Source organism: Anopheles merus, chromosome 2L (assembly GCF_017562075.2).
Source record: "Anopheles merus strain MAF chromosome 2L, AmerM5.1, whole genome shotgun sequence".
Lineage (NCBI taxonomy): Eukaryota > Metazoa > Arthropoda > Insecta > Diptera > Culicidae > Anopheles > Anopheles merus.
The window spans coordinates 34,802,481-34,827,420 of record NC_054083.1 but is presented as its reverse complement, the minus strand read 5'-3'; the positions used below and the strand labels follow the sequence as shown (position 1 = coordinate 34,827,420).

The following is a 24,940-nucleotide window of genomic DNA, read 5'->3' as shown; positions in this document are numbered from 1 at the left end:
ACTCGGTAGATTCTTTTGAATGACGTCCAATGCTACCACTTGCTCGTAAATTTTAAAATTTATGTAAATTTTTACTAATATGTAGGTCATTTTCAAACCCTTGCATTCCCGTGACACGGGCTGATCATCTGATAATGTTTACGAATAAGTCAAACAAACCTTTCTAAGGCCATAGTTAGAGGTAGATGATGAAGAACCTTATACTGGCCGTTAAACGTTGAGCCGATAACCTTTTCATTAGAATTTTAAACTATATACCGTGGTCTCCCATCAAGTCGTGCAGCATCAAAGCATCCCTGTCATCAATACTGTCTAACTTACTATAGGTAATCCAATCAAGTAACAGATAACCCAATCACTGACAAACTGACTGACAAACTAATAAGTGAGCCATACGTGAGCTATTCCATTAATCTTCTACAGCAGTGGTTAGCAAATTTAGCATCACAAAGAGCAAAACGTAGTTTAATCAACCAGTAGAGCTCCAATCCAAAAACTGAAATCCTTTCTCACTTTCTTTCCAAACGAACACATCCAACAACACGTAGCATTTTTTATAGTTATCCACCTACATCACTAATGGAAGCTATTCCGTTCGTTTCTTTATTTCGTACTCTTACGCGCTAGAAGAAATGCACTTATCAGATCGGGTATGGGCAACCCATCCCGCACGCTACCGTAAGTTTGTTTGCGTCGCTTTCGAACGACGGACGTGATGGCACAGCACAGCAAAACCGAACCAAACCGGATCCGTGCACTCCCACCGGAATGGCCATCAAGCTCCGCAGGTTTTCGGATCGGGGGGTTCGTTGCCCGTGTACCATCATGCATCCAGAGTTCGTTCGCTTTGTTTTTGCCCTTACACCTAACACCAATCTAATCGTTGTAGTTGTTCAGTCTCGTAAGTCTTAGGATTAGCCGTGAGGGGGTGTATGCAACCATGGACGGGAGTCGAGCTCGGCTGCCAATCGGAAGACCTACAAAATATCGTTGGCCAACTGTAGTACTAAAAATGGAGTTTGAGTTTCTTCACCAGACCGCGTGAAGGTGAGATGAACGTGCCCGAGACACGATGCACTCAGTCGTCGGTGGTGGTCGGCCCGTTCGAGACGATGTTCAGCAGGAAGCGATCGTGCGGGCCGGTACCGATCAGCAGACTAATAGTAGAAAAATCGGTATGGCGATGGGCTGCTGAAGGATGCGTAATTGTTATAGTTCGGATAGGCAGCGGCCGCATTGACCACGGGTGCCGGATTGTACAGGGCGCGCTGGGGATAGTCAAACTGCTGAAAGGGGCTCTGGGCGAGGTTCTGCTGCAGCTGCGGCTGCTGGTACGCACCGTACAGGTACGGGTACTGGTTGTACTGGGCGGATTGCAGTGCTGCCAGCTGGTAAGCGCTCAGCGTGTTCATGTACGGGTAGTAGTTCGGGGCCCAGCTGTTGTAGAACGGAATGATGGTCGGCGTGTACACGGGGTAGGCGCTCTGTCCCAGCTGGTTGTAGTCGGACATGTACGGGGCTGTCTGCTGCAGGTACGTAGCCGGTTGATAGGAGCCTAGCGATTGGGGTGCGCTCGGGATTGGAGTAGGCGCTGGGGCCGTCTTCAGTCGCAGATTGGCCAAGAATTTCTCCGTGTCGAAGTTAGCCATCGCCTGTTGGCGATTGTCCTCCAGCTCTGCTTCGATTTCTTTCGGTGCAACACGAGCCTCAAAGTCGGGACCAACGAGGACACCACCGGAGGTTTCATCCCCAGCAGCAACCAGTCCATATTTGCCCTTGGTAAGCACCTTCTTGTTGACCGAGATTGGAAGACCCAAGCTGCCGAGTTCGCTCGGTTTGATGCCAGCGATGGCCGTTGCTACCGGGCGTGCCACCGCCAGTCCACCATCACCGACAACGGCAGTGGCTACGGGTTTGGATGATGCTACACCACCTTCACCAGCGATCGCAAGACCTGTGAGAACACAAAATATATCCGATAAGACATCTTCTACCAACGATCTCCTTCCGATAAAGTCGTACTCACCAACAGGCTTAGCCTCGGCAATGGAGCTCTCCTTCTCCTGTGTCTCAACCTGCACGGAATCACCACTGGAGCTGTCCTCGCCAACGTTCTCCTCCTCCTCCTTCTTCTTGTTCTCCTCCTTGCCCTTGTACCCTGGGAACGATGTGATCTTGCTGCTGGAGACCTTCTTCTTCTGCGGCTCACCAGACGGTGCGGTCTCGTAGTTAGCTGTCAAAGCGGATACTTATCGTTCATTAGAGTTGAGTTGATGAAAGTTTTCCAAAATAGGGACAAAAACAAAATGTCCAACCCTTCCACAGCATACTTACAATCGAACAGGAACCGTATCGCATCCTGATCATCATCTGCCTGCTGAATGTGTGCCAACTTCTGCGCAGCAACGCCAAGCTTCTCCAGATTGTCCGTGTACACCTTGCGCTGGTCCGGTGACAGCTTGCCCGTCTTCTTCACCGTCTCCTGTAGCGATACGAGCGAGGCAGCGGCATTCTGTATCTTCAGCAGATAATCCCCGAACGATTGATCTGTGCCCTTGAGGTCCTCGTCGCTAGCATCGAGCGCCTGCTCGTTCGACTGCTTAGCTCCCTCGTCGGCCACCTGTTGCACCTTCAGCTCGACGTCCTCATCATCTCCTCGCAGGATCTTGCTCACTACCGTACCGTCACTGTTTTTGCGGATCTCCAGGATCTGCCCACGAGCTCCACCGTAGAATGGGAGCTTCAGCACATCGGTAGCCGTTCGATGCTCGGGACTGGAATAGATAAATGGGGTAGTTCATTAGCTTCCTTTTCATTCTAGGGTGCTCTAATTCACTTCCTTCCCATACGGTAACCTTGACCACGTGTTCACGTGAACATTGGAAAACGTCGTCAAGGTTAGCGGATGTGTCTACGCAGTTTACCTATGCAGGATGGGAGCAGGAAACAGGGCTGAAGGAAGAGTGACAGGATGGAGTTGGTGCAGCTGCAGCTGACATGCATACTAAACTACGATAGAGCTACAAAGTGCTTCCGTCCTCGTGCGAAGAAGCACAGGAGCGAAAGTAAAGGGAAAGGGTAGTGTGATCGATGGTGGAAGTTGAAGATGTCCGATGACTTTATATTTACACATATATGTACACACTTTATGGAGCGTTGAACGCAAACGACAACGTTACAAACTCGACATGAACGGTTGATGGTGGAGATATAATGGCTTCCCAAGCATTCCTAAAGCGGCAATCGATGATTTTTGATGTCAGGGAGATGTTTTGGGGCAAATGAAAATGAATTAATATATGTACAAAACACGCGACGATGGGCGAACAAAGGCGATGCGAATGTAGCTATAGTGTGATGGGATTTTATTTGATCTCTCATTTACTTCACATAGTCGACAATCAGATCGGCTTGCGCGTGGGCCCGCCCGTTCGCGCCGACTATCGCGACCGACTGCGGCCGGAACAGGATCTTCGCCCGGCTGCCCTGCTTCAGGATGGCATGGGAGACGGGCGTCGAGATGGCAGTGCCACCATTGCCCGAGATCGCTTTCGACGACGGTTCCAGTATGAGCGACGCCTCCTCGCGATTATCCGTCATCGGAACGCCATAGAACGGGTAGTACTCCTGGACGGTCGGCGCTACAGGGACGCGCCCAATCACCGGAGCGTCGGCCGTCGTGGACCCGGTAGCCATCACTACCACTGGGTTGGTGGATTGGGCCGGGCTTAACCGCTGCCCTTCTGACGCTTGGATCTTCTCCGGTGCTGGTCCGGATGGTTTCGGAATGGCTTTGGAAGTCTGCTCCGGAGCTCCGGCTAAAGCATACTGCTGCACCTTAAACTGTCCATCTTGCTGCTGGAGGGCCTGCAGTAGCGGAGCACTCATCACTCGCTTGGGTTTGCTTTTCGTGGCCGGTTTTCGTGCCCGTTTTTTCATGGCCGGTTTTTGCACTAATTTCTCCGAAGTTCGATCATTTATCGGCACAATCGGTAGCATACCCTGTGCGGTCTCTACCGGTACCGGTGTGTTTGCTCCAGCTGGGAAAGGCACCGACACCGGCACTAGACTGTAGTGCCGACCGGTAAATGGAAAGGCCGGTGCAGGGTATGAGTATGGTGCTGCCGGAGTATGAAGCTCTGCCGGTCGATAGGGGAAGAAGCTTTGTGTTGGAGAGGAGAAGGAAAAACGAGGATAGAACGAAGTGATGAGTGGCGGTTTCGCATAGCGTGATGCTGCAAGGCTCCAGGGTTTTCTGCTCACCGTCACGAAAGCATCGCATTGGATGGAATGGGAAGAAGGGTTATCGAAAGCAGTGGCAGATTAGGCAGGCAGGCACCACAGGCACAAGCGTAAGCGTCCTCATCTTCTGGTTAGCGCAGAGTAAAGCGTCCTAGCAAGCGTTTGTCGGTTGGTGTTTGCGGCCAAACTCCTTCGCTGGAGGTGTTAGTGCGAGCACACTTGATCAGTAGGACCATGTCGTTAGTAATGGAACACATTGTTATTGTAGCACACAACACATACAGACAAACATTTTTTTTAAGGGTAAATCAATTACTGATGCAATTTTCACTAATAATCTTAAATGCTCTGCGATCGTTTTGAAGCAGTACACGAAACGATTCATTTGATAAATAAAATTTTGTCACTTTATTAGATCCAAAAAAGAGATTTTAAATCCTTACATTCCTACACAGTACTCTTAAAAGCTAAACAGCGGCAATCGTAGTTTAAAAAAATCGATGGAAGTTAAACCCTTCCAGTCCAGTCGGTAATCCATAGACGTCTGGCCATGGTAGTGACAAAAACACTGACAAAGTTGTCAACTTCAGCAAATCAGGATGCCAACTTCAATAATGAGATACATTCGTGGTCAATCAATAGCACAATTTAGTAGACACAAATTCATAGTATAGAGAAACGAAATCATTGACAAAGCAAATATTTGAAAGGTATAGTTTTGTCGCTACCATGGCCGTTCGTCCACTGAAATCATCGTTTGCGTGTTGCAGCCTTCCCTCCATCGTCGTCGTAGGCCACCCATGGCAAGTCAATTCGCTCACTTCTCTGGAGCACGCGAGAAGGAGTTTTGTACAGTATCCTATTTACATCTCTTCACACCTGCTACGTCCAACAACGGACCCCATTTCATGTCCGATAGTAGACAACGGGACCACTCGCCACCAGAACCGCATCGAGCGGCAGACTACGCTTGGAGGCGCTGATCGTCTTCGCCAGATCTACCGTCTCCGGCACGGCGTACACTTTCGCACCCGGCCCAGCAATGGTTAGGCTGCGCGGATGCGTAATGGCCGTCCCGTTCGGACCTACAATTGCCGTACCACCGCTGCCCGCAGTCGCTACACCGCCCGGCCCGGCAATCGCAATTCCACCCTGGCGCACACGGAGCCGCTGAATCACGAGCCCACTGCCCGCATCCGCCTGCTTCGTGGCAAAGATGCCGAACGGTCCCTTATCCTGCGCTGGCAGGTCTTCATCCCCGGTCAGCGGTTTCTCTTTCAGATCTTTCAGGTCCTGGGGCGTGTCCGCCGCCGCAGATCCCGACAAGTCCGTGGTTGGTGTCGTCGGGAGGATATTGAACCGGTGCGTAAAGTTGTTGAACACGTTCGAAATGTTGAAGCTCTTGCCGGCCACCTTCTGCAGCATCACCAGCTCAATGTCCGGTTCGGTTTCGTCCTCCTCGTCGCCCTCCTCGCTGGAAGCCTTCTTGGCGGGGTCGCCCATGAATTTGTCATTCGGCACGGCGGGCACATCGGCCACCTGCGCTCCCGCCGTCTGCTTCTCGTCCTCCTCCTCCTCGTAGTCGACCGCTTCGGCGATCTCTTCCAGCAGTTCCTCTTCCAGCTTGGTGCTCTGCACCGCATCGGCCACCTCGGCCACGTCCTCCATCACGCCTTTCGGTTTCTTGAGCGCAGCCGACCGTCTGCCCTCCAGGTCGAGTGCCTTGCCGCGCAGCTGTACCGGCGTGAAGGAGGCAAAGTTGATCGTGCTGGGAATGAAGCGAATTTCGCTCGATCGTCCATCCGCTGCCGGGACGCTGATCGGAAGTATGTAGATCTGATTCGGTGAGCGAAGCTCTTTGCTTGCTCGTACCATGGCTTGCCCCGCTGGCAGTGGCACCAATCTGAATGCTCTCGGTGTGGCCATGCTGGGCAGCTGCAGATACGGTGCCGGATAGAAGAACGTTTGTGCCGCGAACGGGTTCGGTACGATACCCTTGGAAGCTTTCTGCGGTGTCTTCAGCTGAGCGACGCTCGGGGGGAAGTAGGCTGGCCGGGGATAGAAATAGCCCGACGTGTCCTGGCCGCTGCGCGGGAATGCAACGTCCACCTTCTTCTTGTAGCCCATCGCAATGTTGATGCGTTCGATTTCGCGCAGGATGCGATCGGTTTCCTCGATCGAGCCGCGCTGATTCGTTAGCAGCGGCTCGAGGGCACGCGCATCCGGCACCAGCCGTATCACCTGCTTCTCGATCCTGTGGCGAAACAAGAAAAATGCAGACAAAATGGAACCATTAGCGGCTGGAGTCGGGTGGAGCACAGGGTCAGCAAGCGACGGGCCTTATGCCCTGGGAAAGAAGCGATAGAGCGATTGGGGTGAAAGAATGAAAGCGGATCCGTGGGGCCGGTGGGACTCGAAGTAGAACAGATCGGGGAGGAGATAAATGGGGGGCAGTTCCGAAAACAATAACACGCTAGGTGGTAAGATTTTGCAAATCTCGTTTCGGGATAGTTTTTTTTTTCTTTTTTAGTTTGAAAGAGAAGGAAACATACCAGGGTTAATTAATTCATCGCAACCAATTATGATAATGTACCAAGACGGTTAGAGGAGGTCGTCTCTGAAGGAGTGCTAGTTTGGCTCTTTTGGAAATTAATATTCATCCAGGGATTTTAGTTCTTTTCGTTTTTTTTACTGCCATAAAAAGTAATAATGTTGAACCAAATACCTTAATGTTATCTAGATTAAGTCCAGCAGATAAAGCGGTTTCACGCTTTTCGTTTGGGAAATTTAGACATTTTAATTTAAAACAAAAACACACAAAACCAAGCTACACTCCGTCAAAGAAGATCACAAAAGGAAACAAAAAAAAATCGTTAACAGGATCTATCAAATAGGGTAACAAAACGTACACAGAGCAAAAGCAGCACAATAAGAGAGTTGGTTTAGCAGAAATAGAGGAACAAAGCGATTAGAATTAATATTGATATCAGTAAACATACCTGTACATGTGTTTGGGGGTTTGTTTGGTTACTAGAAGCTACGCTGGTGTTATTTCTGAGCAGTTTTGGTTTGATTATGGCCACGGGTTGGTTTACAAGAGTTAGGTCGTACACTGCTCGCCATACTGTTAACGTCCCCGCCAACTCACACGCGCAGAATCCCGGGCTAATGCCGACGGAGAAATTGAATAGTCACAATCACCAACACACACGCGCACGCACGCACACACTGTTATACAGAACTATGAAGCCGACGGGGATGAGCTTCTGGCGGTTAAATGCTGTCTAATTTAAAGATTAATAGAATAATTGTGTCTACTTTTTTTGTCCAACATCCGGCGGTCGGCGATTCTTTTCGATCAACTCTGCTTTCACACGCGGCGAAACTGCGACCTCACGATGTATTGAGAATTCGTGCATAAAATGGACCGTCAATTATGCGTTGCACGAGCACGAAAATGAGCTGCGGTTACATTTATTGTTTTGTTTGTCGTGACCGGTTTCTTTTACGCGAAATCACCTAACCCGATACGTTTTTTTTTTTGTCTGCCTGTTGCACTGCGCTACTCTACTCCACCCATCAGGGAGCATGGGTTTCCTTGTAAAATTACCAAAGGTTCTAGTGGAACAGTGTACTGACACCGACATGAATTTTCTCATAAAATCTGCCCCGCCAGTAGCATCGGTTCTCTAGCTCATATCATCAAAACATCTTGGCCAGTCATCGAGTCGAGCGCGAACGAAGCGAACTTGTCACGATCGGTTGTGTCCAGCGGCGTACGCACCTCCCATTACCCGCTGCAGTACATAAAGCGTTGCTACCGTCTGAAGATTCTTTAGTAAAAGCAACATAAAAAAGACGAACAACCTGCCCACCAGGTGAAGCGTACTGGCCATCGCCGACGTGAAGACGCATAGCTAGGCAAAGCGTTGTTAAAGCATTAGCAACAGTTACAGAATGCAGACTGTAGTTAGACGAAAACAAGCGTAAATAACGTTAGCTTAACACAAAAAAAAACAGGCTGGCAGATGCAATAGGCTACCCACAGAACCGATCAGCTGGAGAAGCGGAGAAGTTGCTGCTGGCTGTGCTAGGGCGACTGCGTTCAAGAGCGCCCCGAAGCGATGCGTAAGTATCATCTCGGTGGTGGTTGAACGATGGCTAGAGAAGGTACAGTTAGGTAACAGGTCTAACAAGCCCGTCAGGGCAGGGCAGAAGTGCACCAGCACGCACGTTAACGACTACGGGTGAGCAAAACCGGGGGGGGGGAGAATTGAGTGTGCAAAATTGATGAAATGACACCAATGCAGACAGGTAGCAATTTATGAGAGGAAGATAAAATAAAGAATAAAAATATATAGCAAAAAAAAACAAAACCTGAGATGGGGAAAAACCACTCAAGCCCAGTTAACTTGCCATATGATACAAGTGGTATGAATAAATCATCGGTAATATGTTCACAATGTTCATCTTTTTCACGGCTCTGATTTAACATCTTGCTTGAGAAAACTCTTTAGTTAATGTATTTGATTGAAGCAAATATCTTTTAGCAAATAAGAATTCAATAAATCAATGTTGAAACCATTGGTCAATTTTTGTTTAGGTATTTTGCTGACCAAAAGTCTTTAAAAATCTTATAAATACTTTCTTTTTTTTCGTGAAAACAACAGAAAACAACGGCGATGTAATTTAGATTTTTAGTAAAACTATTCTCTTCACTCTTTTAATCCAGCATGATCGACGATAATTGACTGTTAGTATTCTCAAACATAAAATTGGAAAATCCGTAGCAAATAATACATAATACAAAATCCATTATCCAAAGAATATCAATTTAAAAAGGCTATCGTCTCATCGTTCTAATTTAAACAAATCAATCCAAAATTGCTTCCTCAACAACGAAATGGCTTAATTAAAAGCAAGTTATCAGGGAAGCAGCATTAATCTTCTCGTTCTCGGGGCATTGAAAATGGGTGGAACAAATTTAGCAACCTTCAAACCGTGGCGCAGATGCTTATCGCTTCCCGGGGAGGCACCCATCAGTTCATCAGTGCACACAAAACCACATCAGTGACGACGGAAAGCAAAAGTTTCGGCACGTTGCCTAACGCGCTTGGTTTTGTGAAGCGTTGTCTGTCTCTACCTCGCACACGCAGCAACACTTCTTTGCTAGTTGGCATCCATCTGCTCGTTAATCGCGTGGCAAGCATGTAGATGGCGTTGCCTGATAAACGGTGCTTCAACCCATTCATCAAACGGTCTAATCACACATTAGGCGTACCCAGGAACAACCGTAGTCCCCTGTGGCCCCAGTGGCCCGCCCTCAAACGGTATCATTTTAATGATACTCTGATCTGTTCACTGTTCAGCTGCATGATCCACGAAACCGCGGACCTCCCGCTAGCCCAAGTCCTCGAGCACCGGTAATGGCGCTTCCATTGATCAAATACTTCCACTTTTGGAGGACCAGGAGGACGGATTTACCCGGCCGCTGATTAACGGTTATTAAAGGAACGCACGATTCTATGCAGAATGTTACACATACGCGAGCGTGTGCGCGCACACACACATAGCAGAAAAGCAAGCAGGTAAGATGGGGTTTTTTTTTGCAAAGTCACGAGCTGATTCTTCCATCGGGAAGAACTTGAACGCGCGCGCGCGAACCGAAGGGCAGACGACGAACCCGAACGATAGACATGTTATTATGCAGCACGGGCAGCAAAAGAACAGCAACACAACACATCAAAAGTAAGTTCTGCACCGAACGAACGAAACAAAAACACCAATCCCAGTGTATTAGCGGGGCGAAGGATAAAAAAAAACAGAACCAATGGAGGTATTATTGCTTAGAGAGGAAAGGAAAGATACACTAGCAAAGAATAGATACATTACGGGTTTTAGTACGACATAGAAGCTTACGTTCTAAACACATCCAATTACGAAACGAACGAACGAACGGTCAGAACACGATCCGCACAACAATGCGTGATTCGCTGTGCCTTTTAGTTTTAGGATAGATCTTTCTTTTTTGTCTGAGGTTCTACATGACAGTGAAAATTGATAGAAATTTGTATAGAGCAGAATTGAATAGTTAAATATCCAACATTTTGTAGCAAATGCTAAAGCTATTCTCCTAAGAAAGGGCACGAGGATTGAAAAAAGAATGTCTGATTTTGCTCACATCAAACTGCTTTCTTTCGTTACTTAATCTTACACTAGCCCAGCGGACAGAGTAAAGAAAGGGGAATGTGAAAGAGGAAAATAAGAGCAAAAAAAGCATGGATTAAGGAAGCAAATGAGGTGGGTTGATGGGGAAGAAGCAGGAGATCGTTCTGACAACGACCCAGCGGACAGATCAGGTCGTTTCGGGTATCAAGCCTTATAATGTAAATTTTCGGAGCATCTTCGTGTTCTTGTGTTCGGTTCGTTTTGTTTTCACCCATTTTTTCTGTTTTCTCCTCATCGCTGAGCTTTATCCCTTCGTTTTTTTAACCACACAGAGCATGCTAATATGTTGTATTATTCTTGTTTCCATCTCTCTTCTTCTTCCTCTTTTGCTTTCTCTCTCCGCTACGAGCGACTATACTGAAACAGAAACGAAGGCACCGAAAATATGCGAAACTTACTGTATCGCCTGTGGTCGGCATTGTATGCTAAGCAGGGACGTCGCGAAAGTTAACACCTGTGAAGTGAGAAGAAGGAAAGGAAAACATGATTAAAAACTTGCTTGCAACGCCAAAAAGGTTCTTTCTTTAGATCTATAACACACTAAAAAAAACAGCTCCAGCCAAAACCACACTCATTTCAGATCCGAGAATGTGTTAAGCGATGCGAGACAAGTGTCAAGGGAATGGAATTACTTTACCTATGGGTTTTGGGCCCAAAACGCGGGCGCTAATAAATTGTTGCGAAAGTAAACCATCTCCTCCGTCAGCAGGACGGCCGACCGGTGCTGAATTATTCATACCAAATTTGCGTGCAATTGAACAGCCGATAGATAATAAAACGATCAACGGGCTAGCGGAAGGTGTACTGTCACCCCGCCAAGCGTTAAACGAAAGACTTGCGCCTGGGTTGCGATTAAGCGACGAACCCCGATAGAAGGTATATCGCGCTCCAAATCATATCATTACCAAATTCTACACGTACACGATAACGGGACACTGTCAATCATACTAATGGGACCGGGTGGATCTGTATCCGCAGTGCCATTAACAGCGGCACAGAGCCACTTCTTTCCAATTCTATGTACGAACACCGTACGCAATTGTTTTTCCTTCTGTGCAAGAGGTCAAACACTTAATTTGTTCAAAGTCAACAACATTTCGTAACGTTTTACGACGCCCAAGCAAACGCCCTGAGTGTTGCCAGCACAACGAGGTTAAGGATTTTTGCGCCGGTTTTTCGCTCCTTTCAGTTCGAGATCGAAAGAGAGAGAGAGAGAACCCACTACCCATTAGGTGGTATTAACGGTATGCGTAGAGAAGTAGAAATTCTGGAAAATCACGGTTCTGCATCTGGGTATTCGTGGCACCCCCCGCGTAGCGTAGAAGATGGCCGACCCGGCTCCGGTGAACATGGGTTTGACCAAGCTACCGTCCATCCTGCCAAGCTTGTTGTGATAAAATGAAGAAACAAATGCCAACTGGATGAAGCGAAGGAAACAAGCATTTTAACGCCATCCCAACACTGTTTTAAGGTACTGGGGAACTTCATCAGTTGATTCCAGCAAAAAAAAAACTGCAGACAAAACGGGTTTTGGTTTGAGTTCGAATGAGGAAGACCTTTTACAAAGCATCGTTGAGCAATTTCATCGTTTTGCATGACTATACAACACTCACAATATAGAAAAACGTTAAAAATATCTTAAATCATTGACAAAATTATTATACCCCTTGCACGGAAGGAACAATAATGTCATTAACCTCGGCTGCGCGCACGCTGAACTCAAATTCGAGATTGATTGGCTGACGAAAAGTTGCTCCATTCTTCGGTTGATTTATTGTGACTCTTTTCACCATATTTGTTTGACGAACCACACCTTCCCCCAACGTTTGTGTTCTCGGGAAGAATTGAACCATAAAAATAACCGCTTAACGAGGCCATACATTTTGGCGAAACCAGACAAAAAAAAACAACCCCGCAACAAATTTATTCGCACCGACAACACGACATCGACAAGTGTCCAGGGCTCAGACAGTGGGATGAAATGTCATGTAAAAAATGCGCACTGAAAGCGCTGAACTTAGGCACAAGCGACGAACCTTAGCCATTTACCTTGCGCTTGCGGTCTAGATTATGGCAACACAGATCATTCTTGTAGATCACATCATACGGTCGCAGCTGTGCTTTGTGTGTTTTAAGTGCCACCGTGTAATAAGATCTACCACCAGATCTCTGTCATCTCGGACATCTCCACAGCCTGGTAGAAGCAAACCAACCTCTCGGTCGGTGTTCTTATTTCCCTCCCATACACTTGTTTTCTCTCGTTCTATCCCCGCAAGAGAACATAACTCTTCGCACCGTAATTACAACACAAATTGCCTTCTCACTTATCGATCCATTAGGTCCGCTAATGTCCATTAAACCGTAAGGCAGCCTCGGAATTGCTGGCTGTTGCTGCTGCTCCTGCTGCCGCTGAATCTCGATCTGATTACAATCGGCCGCATCGGGGTGTAAGGAAAGACAAATATGAACGTGCCTAAAAGACTCCTCCCTTTTCCGGGCGACGAGTGACCATGTTCTCGACACCCCAGAGAGTGAGCGTGTGTGTGTGTGTGTGTGTGACTCGAAGAGAAAAGAACACACTGTACTGTGGTTAATTTATCGCAACCATCAAGAGGCCAAAGAACTGCCGATGGCTTCGCTGTAATTAAGAGTCACCCCGGTCCGTAGTCACCGGTGCCAGCATTGCAGCGCGTCAACCAAAGTGTTAAAAACTGAACTGCAACGTAGGGTTGCTGCATAATTTTCTTTACAAAATTGCCCGATAGAGAAGAATAAAATATTCCCCAGATTCCCGCTCCATTTCGCATGTCATCTCGAGATAATGTTGCATTCAGACGAGTGGAAGCGAACGATTTGCCTGCTGATGTATGCGTTTTCAGCGCAGGCTGATTAAAACATTTCGCTGTCATGCCAGCTGAACGATGAACGCTGTCAAACGCTGTCATCAGCTGCTGGCAACCACATCATTTGTAGCCGTGGTCAACATTGATTAGCTAAATTGCAGCCTGCCCCGATCGGTGAAGATGTTCGCTCTCCGAGCATGTCGTTCGCTCGCTTTTGACAGTGACAGTGACATCACCAATCAGTCTTTTCTCCCCGAACCGGCTGTTCGCACGCACACGCAAACTACCAGCTCTTGTTTGCTTGCTGAGTCGGCAGAAAAACTGCGCACCATATCTATTTATCCTGTCTAGTCTGGGCGTAATTTAGCAGGCGCAAGCTTAGCACCGAAATGTCTTCATTCGTTCTGCAAGCAATGGAAGGGAAGGAACTTGTCTGCGATAATTCACATGATCGCGGGTTCGTGGTGGAAGCGTAAAGGGAACAACTGTTTCTCGAGTGCGTCTGAAAGTGGTTGAGAATTGCAATTGCATGTCTTTAGCTTGTCTTTTTCACTCTTGCATTTATTCAGTAGTGTGATAATTATTACATTCAGGTTTAATTAACAGCTACGAATATTTAAGAAAAATTTGAGACATTTATTCCAGTACAGCAACCCACCCAGACTCATTAATTATACAGTAACTGCTGATCATATTAAACCAATGTATTCCAACGTGGCATTCTTTTCTTTATTGTTCTACTTCCTTTCAAGAGCACGTACATTAATGACAAAATGACAAGCGCAATCCACATCAACAGGAGGCTTCCCATTGTCCTTGATACCCTTTGTGTTGACGATGCCAAGGGATACTAGAAAAAAAATCTGCTCGACTTCCGCAATCATCGGGACTCCCCTTTATGTGTGTGCGATCGATAAAGCGAAAGGAGGAAGTCATTCTCAATAAAATACGAAAAGAGAGCAACAACCAAGCATAATAAAATACCCCTTTTTATCATTCTGTAAATATATCCCCTTGATGCTGATGCTCCACCGACAGACATTGGTAGCGAATTATCTTCTTGTGCAAAAACCTGTTTCTCTTATCAGAAATGGGCCACTCGAAGGTAGCCGTGGCATGCTCGGTAGCCGCTGAAAGACGCTAATGATAATGATCCATCGATAATGGATTTCAGCGCCCAAAGGTTCGCAGATCAGCGCTATTTAGCGTGATTAATGAGCTACCGTTGGCGCCGGGCATTAAGGAAACGGGACGCAACCTTACAAATTCGATTAAAAAAATGGCAAATCAAACTAAAGATAGAGGACAAAAACTATTCTCATTTATTGCTCTATTCAAAACTTTGGAGAAGTATCATTGGAGGTATCATTGATGGGATTAAGTCGTCTATTTTTCCTATTAATTGCAATGCCCTAACAAGTTTCGTGCGTGATCAATCTTGTCGTGCATAATAGATGTGAAGAACAGGTTTTTGTACTTAATTTAGTATTAATCAAAACTGATTAGCGACTTTCTAGCCAATGTATCTATCGTTATAGCGGAAATATAGGTCCACCAACTTTTTTGCTGTTTTTATTCAAATTAAGTTCAAACCTCTAGCTTCTTTTATCGATAAAGAGAAATAGGAGAGTTGTGCCTAAACTTGTTTAAAGCTCTTTTAAATTGATAACGTTTACCTCAGATGTATTCCAACTTGAAAATCGATCAAAATTCTTCATTGCTTTAGTATTGAACGGGTTTAATTTTATACCGCTTTTACGTTATTCAAACCTCACGCTGAACGCTGCCAGTCAAATATGCCTTAAAAGTGGGCATTTAACCTCTATTAATAGCATAAGCGTAACACTAACAGACAGAAAAGAAAACTACTAATCAACAATTACCCTTTTCTTTGCCACAGCGACAAGCTAACCTACAAAATCCGAACCCCATCCCACACCTACCGCTGGGTGGTAACTTTCTCCCGAAACTCCCAAAAAAAAAACCCACCCATCTTAATGAATACCGCCAATCCCTTCGCTCACCCTCTAATCAACTTCACTCCACGCATGCCACGTTAACCGCCTTCGGATAACGATCGTTTAATTAATCGTATCTGGATCGGCCGCCTGCCAATCTTTCCACTCGCGGGCCTGCCAAATGTAATGAGCAACAACAGCGCTGCCAAACATCACAAAATACCGTTTCCGATGGTGCAGAAGAAGCCAAAAAAAAAAAGAATCGGTTCCGTCCAGACACGTCAGGCGGGACCGGTTCCTTTTTCCTTCCCCCTCTGGTGGTCGTGACGCATGCTAGACTCAAACTATTTGCCGAATTCTAGGTTGATAGGATTATCATAATAATAAAAAGAACCGTCTGCCGGGACAGTATTGTGCCGGGTTTTGTATTTCTCCCATGCCCAGTTCCAGTCCATTGACCCATAGCCGACCAGGGGCGAAGATTCTGCCTCCCCCCTCGGGCTCCATCCGGAGGTCGTCCAGGTGTGTGCATAAAATTTTTATGGCAATGTCTTCTTTTAAAAGGAGATCAACAACCTTCCAGCAGCACAAGCCGGGGACGATTGGTTGGCTTTCGCTGGCTGGAGCTTTTATCGATGCTTTTGCCCTGTGCAGCTGAGCATGGTCTCGTTCACGTTTTTCTACGATTCGAGCGATCAAACGTGATGTGTGGCTGGCACATCGTACCGATCGATCATTTTGCCATTTTGCGATCTCCTTTCTTTGCCTATACATCTATCACCCCATTGCTTCGTAACATAGTTTTGGAACTGTTTCACTACTATTGTATCGCACGCAGAAAGAAAGAAAGACGAGACTTCCCATAATTCCCGTAATTGCTCCGCAGCAACCCCCTCCTCGGGTGCGAAGGACGGGGAGGAAATTTATGATTTGCGTATGCCCCGGCGAAAGACACGCTCTGAACGGAGATAATTGTTTCCCCGCAACTCCCGCTGCTGGGTGGTCGTCACCTCTGGGAACAGAATCTGTGCCTATATTTTCTTTCTTTCCGTTTTTTTTATTTGGCAACTGACCATCCAACCATCCTGCCAATTGGCCGCTAAAAGATGCATATCATAGCTGGACAAAGGAGGGAAAACAGCAACCACTCGGGTGCACGGGTACGACCGGCAGAGGCGGGGGGTGTAGGCAAATTATTTCCCTCGCCTCCCATTATCATCCCTGCTGCCTGTCTGGCAACATTATCATCATCCGCCTCATCGTCCGGGCTCTCATCATTACGGCGCATCAAAACCAAACCTCAAATGGAGCAGCACGCCGTGATTGCAAACGCAGCAATCACAATCGTTGCATACGTCTTTTGTTTGTTGCGATTTTCTCGCCTTCCGCTGCAGGAAAAGTGCTTCGTAACACCTTCCCCCGGGGGATGAGTGTGTCCCGGGGACGATTTGGAATGGCACCTTTATGTTGCTCGACGGCTTTGAACGGATTGCTGTAACCGTTGTGCCGTGGTGCGTTGAGGCCACATTCCAGAGCGCCAGATCGATCGGTCGGTGGGTTAGGAGACCAACAAATTGGTTAGGTAAAGATGGCACACACCCACAAGACAAACGTATACTGGTGTGAGGGAGGGTGTTGACCTATTTAGTGTGGGCAGATGTGCTAGTTTACGATGCCAAACGAGCAGAAAGAGAGCAGATTGGAACATAAAATGGATATAAAAATGGGAGTTTGTGTCAGAAGTATCCTTTGGTCCGAGGAGGAAGAATTGTAATTTCTAATATATTCTAATATATTCATCGTTGTCTGCAGTTGTGGCTGTAATTGTAGGTTATCAACATTGTAGAATGGAGATCTCTAAATCCTTTTAAACTTCAAAGAAAGTGTTGAGCTTATGAAAGTCCCAAAATATCTTCAAAATTCCTACACCATTGTGAAGTTGTATTTTAATGACCAGTAATATGTGACAATCGTCATCAATCAGACTTTTAATCTATGATTATCTCTCAAACTAACGACTTTTTGCAGTAGCCTCAATGATGTTTACGCTTGAAATTTAAAATCAATTAAAACCACACGAAGAGTCGCATCTTAGAATGACCTTTAAAAATCATTCACCCAAGAGGTAATTGCATTAACTGCGATTTGATATTCCAGGTCGCAAAAAACATACTTGTCATTCGATGCTACTCCACAAAAAGAAAAAGTTTTATTATTCCTTAATACCTCCCATAAAAAAACACTTCGATCATGTTTCAAACTCACACTGGGAAAAACCCGCCCCAAACCATCCACACACACACACACGAACAAACCGGCTTAAAAAGATATCATTCCGTTGTCTTCACCCGTGTGAGTGACCTCCATTGCGATAAGCACCCAACAGCAGCAGCAGCAGCATCGGTAATAATGTTTCCTAATGGTCTTCGCGCGGTTGTACGCTAAGCTTTCGCAGGTTCCTCTTCCGCACGCGGCAGGAATCTCAACTGAATGCCCGAGACCACCAGAGAACCAGATCACCGCCGGGACCGCCATGTATGGATTCGTGCCGTGGGCTCGGGCAAAGTAAATATTTTCTCAGCTGCAGTTCTTTCGTTTTTGTTTCGCAGAGATTTCGCACTTCACAGCTCCGTACCCGGTCGCGGCAGAGTGCAACAGTGCACCGCAGAACCGGAGCACGATACCGGTGGGCGGTTAAGAACGCTAATGACCAAACACGGCACACCGCACCCGGTACGGCGGGCATTGTCAAGGTCGAGCAAAGGTTCGTCGCTTGAAAGTCTCTTCTCAATGTCAATGCGCCGGTAAGCGACGAACCTTGCCGGTTTTTGTTGGGAAGGTTGCTTTTTTTCATATTTCCACTCCAAAGGATGAAGACCGAAGTCGTTTTAATTGAAAAAGACGTCAAGAAGAGAGTGTGTAAAGCGCGATGTACTAGCACACTCTTCCCATGTCATCGTTTATCGTGATCCAATTTAAAGTACCTCATGCAGCAATGCAACGATAATGATAGTGTGTCACCGCGCGTAATCAGTGCTGAGCTTACAGGCGGCCGCTAAACGGAAGCAGGTCCCTTTGGGGCTCAGCCCGACCCGATTAATGGGGCTGAAAACAACTTCGCAACAGATTATGCAATTAATGCTGCACACACTTCGTATCGTCCTGTTTTAATGAGCGTCTCACGCACAATCAATTTCTGTACGGCATGGGGACGCCTGCAGCTTAGCCACTCATTTGCCTGCGAAGGCTAGTAGCGAAACGTTCTGCTCTGCTGGAAGAGCTATTGCATTTTAATGAGATTTTTTAAGAACCCGTGTGGTCCGCCCTGCCGGTCGTAAATCATTCTGGGAAGGGTTTGGCCAAAGGCGCCTTCGTAGGCGAGCTTCGCCTCGGGGTGAGTGAACAGCTGATTGATTTCAATTATCACTACAGCAAGCCTTCTGCCTTCACTTCGAATGAGCCCTTCCAGCTTGGGAGATTTCATATTTCCGAGGGCATATCAGCATATGGTGGCCTAAGCCCATCCACCGCTTGGGGGCTTATTTTGGCTTATTAGGGACGAGGAAACAATCTGCTCCCTTCCGGCAGTTTCTTTGCGCTCCGGCCAAAGGGCCAAATGCGTTTCACTGCAGCGACCAAACAGTATCGAATGGGGCATCCAGTCTGTACTTGGAGCTTACACATTTTTCTCGCCCATACCCAAGCACCCATAATTAGCATTAATGTAATTACATTCTCCTGCTTCACACTTGCACCAGGGCCCGCTGGCAATGGGATAAATAATCAAGTTTGTCGTTGGGATGCAGGAAATGGAACAACCCATCCTTACTTCTGCTCTCTGCCAGGCTTCAAAAGCAAGAAGAATGTTAACCTTTTGCCAACTCGCGGATGACTCAAGCCCGATCGTTCGGTTCGTTTTGCAGCTAATTTACGTGCACACAAAGCCCGCCCGAGGGGTGAAATTCGAGGCAGAAAAAGCAAGAATCCGCACTCTCGCGGCAGTTTGTATGCAAATGGATTCTAATTTGGTTACCCTCAATTGTTGTGTGCTGTGCGGGGAAGGCTTGGCAGAAGTAAGACAAAACGAAAACAGAATATGTTTCAGTTGGCGTGTATCGTGTATCGCGTCGTGCAAGGTGTCACCGAGCACCCGACGATATTGATGTGCGTAGCATTTGGGCTAGCAAAGCAAGCATTTGAAATGTTGTGTTGTGTGTAAGAAGGAAACTGTGTCGAATCTTTCACCAGCCGGGAAGGGTGAATACGACATGCGGGGCACAAGGTAGCAAGCATATTTGTCTTGCCAAGATCGATGGCTCCGGCGTGTAACACTTTGTCTAGAGGACTAGCCAAAACACACAACCACACAAACACACACTTCTGGCAAGTGTTTGCGCACGCAAAACACAGGGGAGCTGCTGCGCACATTTTATGAGCAAATATTTAACCGAAACAAGTGGCAGAGAGGAACATTAGCACCATTTCTTATCCTATTTTTCCTTCCCTTTTTATTTGTTATTTTGTTTGGCGAAAAATATTAATTATTATTGCATGAAATCCCCACTTGAAATAGAAACGCGAAAAGCAAAAGCTCATCAAACCAAACCACTTCTGCGTTTCGTGAGCTAAATTAATTTCATCGCAGCTGAATGGTTTCGCCCAATTTGATTAAACTACAGCCACAAACAGACCGCTCTAAAGTAAGTCAGTAGAATCACAGGATCGGTTAACGCTAGGCCGCTTGGAGGTGGGATAAGAATATTCTCGCCACTCGCTACTGCGCTCTTGCCGATTTTCTTGTCTAATTAAATTTCATTAACGCAAGATCTAAGAACTGCGCATCGCAAAACAACAGATGGTCAGAGGTTTATGATTGGTTTTGGATCTACTCATACCGTCGTGTGAGAGTATGTTGTTTTGCTTCGTTCATTATCTACTTTCTGGGGCATTCTAATGTCGAAAGGATAAAGGCTGAGATCAAAGGAAGACGCACGTAGAGGAAGTTAAAAGTCGTGACGTATAGCTTCTAGAAATTTTTCAAAATGCCTTATGAGCCTGAAATAGGGTATAAATTCAGTTTTTGAAATTACTTTAAATGAAGCATTGCTTTATAAAAAATGTTCTCTAAAACGTTTCTGTACCGTTACTACTTTATCAAACTTCTGGAAATTGTTCAAGGGTAATGTAATCATAACCAAATTGACATTATTTTAATTGTCAATAAGTTATGTAGCTTTGATGGAAGATTAAGTTTCCGTATTAAACATGGTATTGTTTCCATCTTTCCTATACCTTTTTCACCATTATTGTTTAGGAATTATAGTTTTCTGTAGTTCAGTTTTCCTTAAACTGATATTAAGCATAATAACATTAGTGTATTATTTTCAATAATTTAAATAAAATGAGTTTATCTATGAAATTCGAACAAAACTATCTTAGATAATGATCATCGTTAATGCAGTAAAAACTAATCGTTCCAAATATCTTAAAAGAAAGCCATTGTAGCTTTGTTGGACCAAATTTATGTTCCTGAAATGATGATCTTGATGGCGTCCTCGTTTTTTTGTTTTTCTTTATAACATTTCCAACTGTGTTTTACAATAATCATTGAATTAATTAAGATCAAAAGTATTGATTTCCATCAGTTCCATCTGCAGCATTCAAATCCCAACTCTCCCTCTCCCTCTTGCATCCCCCACGTTCATGAACTTGAACTTGAACCTCAGCTTTCCTTATCTCATCACGGTGCACCATCGCAGCATCTCCCCTCCCAATCGCATAACATCTCCCGTGTGCAACACATTATGAAACCGATCGCACAGCCGTAACTGTAAACGTGGAGACCGTTTCTCACTGCTATGCTGCTGCACGAGTGCACGCTCGCGTCACCTCAAAACGTCGATCGGCTCGGAAAGCGTAATCGATCACCAATCGGCGCAAGCCAGCGAAAAGGAGGACACCGGACAGCTGCATGTGTGCAGAATATCAAAGAAAACAAGAGACCCCGGCCAGCGACCGCGAATGTGGCAGAGAAAACGCCCTACTCTCTATTGACGCACGGGCCGCACGTACGCTTGAGGTTGGGGTTGAATTCTTTCGCCGAGCTGCGTTCCTTTCAGAATCTGCTTTTACTTAACCCGTGTGTTCTACGGAACGAACCGGAAGTTCATGTTTCATAGCAAAGGAAGGAGGCTACATTTACGCGCAAAGAAAATAAGTAACAGGCCGTAATGGGAAGCGTAATCCATGCTTACCGCTAATAGAAGCTTCATGATGAATGCGTTTGGGTGCAGAAGCAGACTTCCTTTCTCTCCTGGTTCAGGCGTTGGCGGTTGGAGGTTGAATCCAACAGCAAGACGGGGGAAGTATATTTATTTGCCCCTAATTTATACCACCTTCGTAACGCACACACACACACCAATAGGCACGCGCACACACACACACTGGCTGCTCGTTCAGAACGCGCAAAATCACGGCTCTCGGGTTCGGCGCGGCAGAGAAGCTGGATGGAACAATTTGCGCAACACAAATTGCAGCGTGACCGTGCAGGAAGTTCGGGTGTGGAGTGTGTTTCCAATTTGGCTGCTCAAGCTTTTCTGTTTTTCTTCTGCTGAAGTTCGATTTTCGCCGAAGCAAGCAGACAATCACAACCGCAGCACAATCACTGGACGCAACGATCAGTAGGGAAACACTGAACACGCACACGGCTTACACTTTACGCAGCACTTGCTTCCAGACTTGCTTTTTTGTTCGCTCCAGAAAACGCAACACACTCAAACGAAAGAAGAACAAAAAACGAGGGGAGACTTTCAACGACTACGACGACGACGCAGTTGTCCGATGTTTCCTCGGCCACTGCTCCAATCCGACTGTGCGGTCGGCCGGGAATGTAAGCTGGTTTTATGTTTTTTTTCGCTCTCTCTCTCTGCCCCATCCGACCCCTGTGAGTGTTTCCCCTTTCGCAAAGCACCAAGCACCATGCTCGCACCAGTGCAGCCTTTGGGCGGCAGTGGTGTGAGAATGGAAAGAAAGCACACGAGCATCGATCCTCCCCACCAGCGTGCTTCCTATGGGGCATGGGTCCAACGATATCAAGAGCACACCAAGCGGCATGTACGAAGCGGCAGGGTAAGCAAAAGGGAACAAAGGGTGCCCTCTCCCCACGAATGAGGGGAAAGAAAGAAGCTTCCCAACGTACACACTGATTTTTCTTCGCCTGCACGCTCGATCGAAGACGATGCAGAACGTTTTGCGCTTGCGTGTAGTGGTGAGAGAATGCGACGTTTCCCGGGTGAAGCGCCCTGCGCTCCCGTGGGATGACTTCTTTGCTTCGATCGCTCGAGACCAGACCGGTCTCGAACAGAACGTTGTGCGTGAGGTGGAGAAATTCGGTCGATAACCAGTCCGTACCGTACCGGAATATCTTGCTTGTGGTCCCATTTTGTTGATTGTCTCGGTGCAGCTCGGTTAGGTAATAGGCGAATAGGCTCTCCGCTCAGCAACATTGCACAAATGATGCATTTTTATTTGAGCAGAAAATTGCTCGCTGGTATCGTAATCAGCAATTAATTGGCTGCCGGCCCTGTTCTCACTAGAAAATGGCCCAAGGGTCTTTGAAACGCATTTCTCTAATTGGTGAAACGGGACAGCAGCAGGCAAAAGCTGCCATAAAGATATTGTTTTAAGCGCCACCAGATGCTTGATTTTTTTCCTGTTCTTCTTCGCAGGCAAGTTTTGATTTGTTAACGGCTTAAAACATCAACCGCGAGGGCGTGAAGGAAAGTCTCATCAGCTTTTCCCCCGGGTTTTATATGAAGCAATAAAACAATAAAAAGCCTGCCAATTCAGTGCAAACGGACGACACTCGCAAGACACTTCTGTGACCTTCTGCGGCGTGTACGCTTTTTCTTCTGTGCAGCACTATTATTCATGCATTATTCATTTTCCTTCCGCTTTTCTCTTTCTCAGAACGTTACATTTAACGTTATTTTAAATTCCATTTTTTCTACCCGCTTTCTCTCTCTCTCTCTCTCTCTCTCTCTCTCTCTCTCTTTCTCTTCTTTAGATTCACTCGCAACAGTTCTCATCCCAGAATATGGATTGCCATCTTTAGTCACGCCATAACTGGCATTGACAAGGCTAGATTTATAAGATTTGCAATCAAAAGACTTCAAGCCGCCGCCTGTTCAAGCGACGAACCCGCGACGATGCGCTAAACCCGATCTGGGCGCACCGGTAGTCGCACAACGCACCGAAATGGGGTCAGCGTATGTTGCACGCACCAGCCCGATGTTGCGTGACATAACCCAACGTACCTCAATCATGTTGTGGTGTAACATAGTAACTCTTATTGATATTTTTTCCCTTAATTTTCCCTTTTCCACGTAAGAACGAAGGATCGGTTGAATACTACGACTTGATTATCGCACCCAAACAGGATGCAGGAATCGTCAAAAAAGGCGAAACAAATACATTAAGCTAGCCATTTTGTAGTCCATCCGTTTTGGCATCGTTCTGTTGCGACGTCACTCGATCGGTGTGTCCCAAAATAGACTATTTCTGGTTTTGCTGGCTTACGCCAGGAGATAAACCATTTTAAAAATCCAATGGGAATGTCAGAAAGAATCTTACGTGAAAGGAAGAAGAGAATTTTACATGGAAGACCGGGATACACATCGCTACTATCGCTACTAAATTAGCAATCCAACGGATTGCGAGAAACGGGAACATGTGAAAACAGATAGCTCGACTCGTCTCCCGAGGATAGAATATTATTTATTATTATTCATTTATTTTGGAGCTTCAGCTAAGGTCATCTGTTATCGGCTCATAATGCCTGAGCTTAGTCACAAACCGGAATTGCTGAGTGAGCCTAGCTGACCGAGTGTGGAAGATGAGATAAGCCTCGCTGTATGTAAATTGTGTTACGGGACAATCTTGCGCTGATCGTTTGTTGATGACTGTTCTGACAAATGTAAGAATGAAGGTATAGAACTGTTTTGAGTGTGTTTCGTTCTGAAATGGTTATTTCACAAGCTACCTGCAACTTACAGTCCACATGTTCCCGTTACAATTATGACCAGCCAGTGTACAAAGCTATAATGGAAGTAGTTTAATAGATGAACTTCAATCGATCATTTGTAGCAGCAAAGGTCCGCCTTTCAAACCTTTGTTTCGACCAGTTTCTCACTGTCTTTTCCCAGAGCAATCAGACGCTTTATGAATATAATTTGGGCTATCAAGATTTTCAGCAGACGTAAAGTGAAATGTTACAATTCAACCACACTTTATCTTGCGCGATAATCATTTACCACGGGCGCAGACATTGCGCCCGTCCGAAGAAATGCAAATACGGCGCCACGAAACGCACATTGCACGCAACATTTTACCACTGCACTAACTAACCATTACACAGAACAGACACACGCACACATCAAAAAAGGCAACATGCATAGACATAGAATCGGGCAGCGCCACCGCAACAAATGAGTGAATGCGTGAACGCGCTCGTAATCCAACGGGTCTTAATGAACGTTTGTCTAGGCGCGTAAGCTGCATTTCCGCCGTCCGCCAAGGAAGGGAATGGGTCTGGGAAGGTGTGGAAATTCTACCCGCCGTTTTCTGCCGCCCCATTACGGGCCCGTGTTCACACATCAAACAAAACGGTTC

At 46.4% G+C, this 24,940-nt stretch overlaps 1 protein-coding gene across 1 annotated transcript; it reads right to left on the bottom strand.

The window, feature by feature from the left end:
• Positions 1-856: 856 nt before the first annotated feature.
• LOC121592325 lies at positions 857-22,137 on the bottom strand. Its single transcript, XM_041913725.1, has 7 exons — positions 21,526-22,137; positions 10,869-10,924; positions 5,150-6,496; positions 3,386-4,162; positions 2,335-2,774; positions 2,027-2,248; positions 857-1,954 (listed from the first exon to the last, which is right to left on the bottom strand). Exons 1-7 carry the CDS (start codon positions 21,541-21,543, stop codon positions 1,158-1,160), a joined length of 3,657 nt encoding a protein of 1,218 aa, XP_041769659.1. The 5' UTR covers positions 21,544-22,137; the 3' UTR covers positions 857-1,157.
• Between the last annotated feature and the right edge of the window lie 2,803 nt (positions 22,138-24,940).

Coding starts and splice junctions, on each gene's coding strand:
- LOC121592325 (XM_041913725.1), bottom strand. Junction 6,497..10,868: donor TGCCGACCACAGGCGATACA/GTAAGTTTCGCA, acceptor GTTTCGCCACAG/GATCGAGAAGCAGGTGATAC. Junction 2,249..2,334: donor GATACGGTTCCTGTTCGATT/GTAAGTATGCTG, acceptor ATGAACGATAAG/TATCCGCTTTGACAGCTAAC.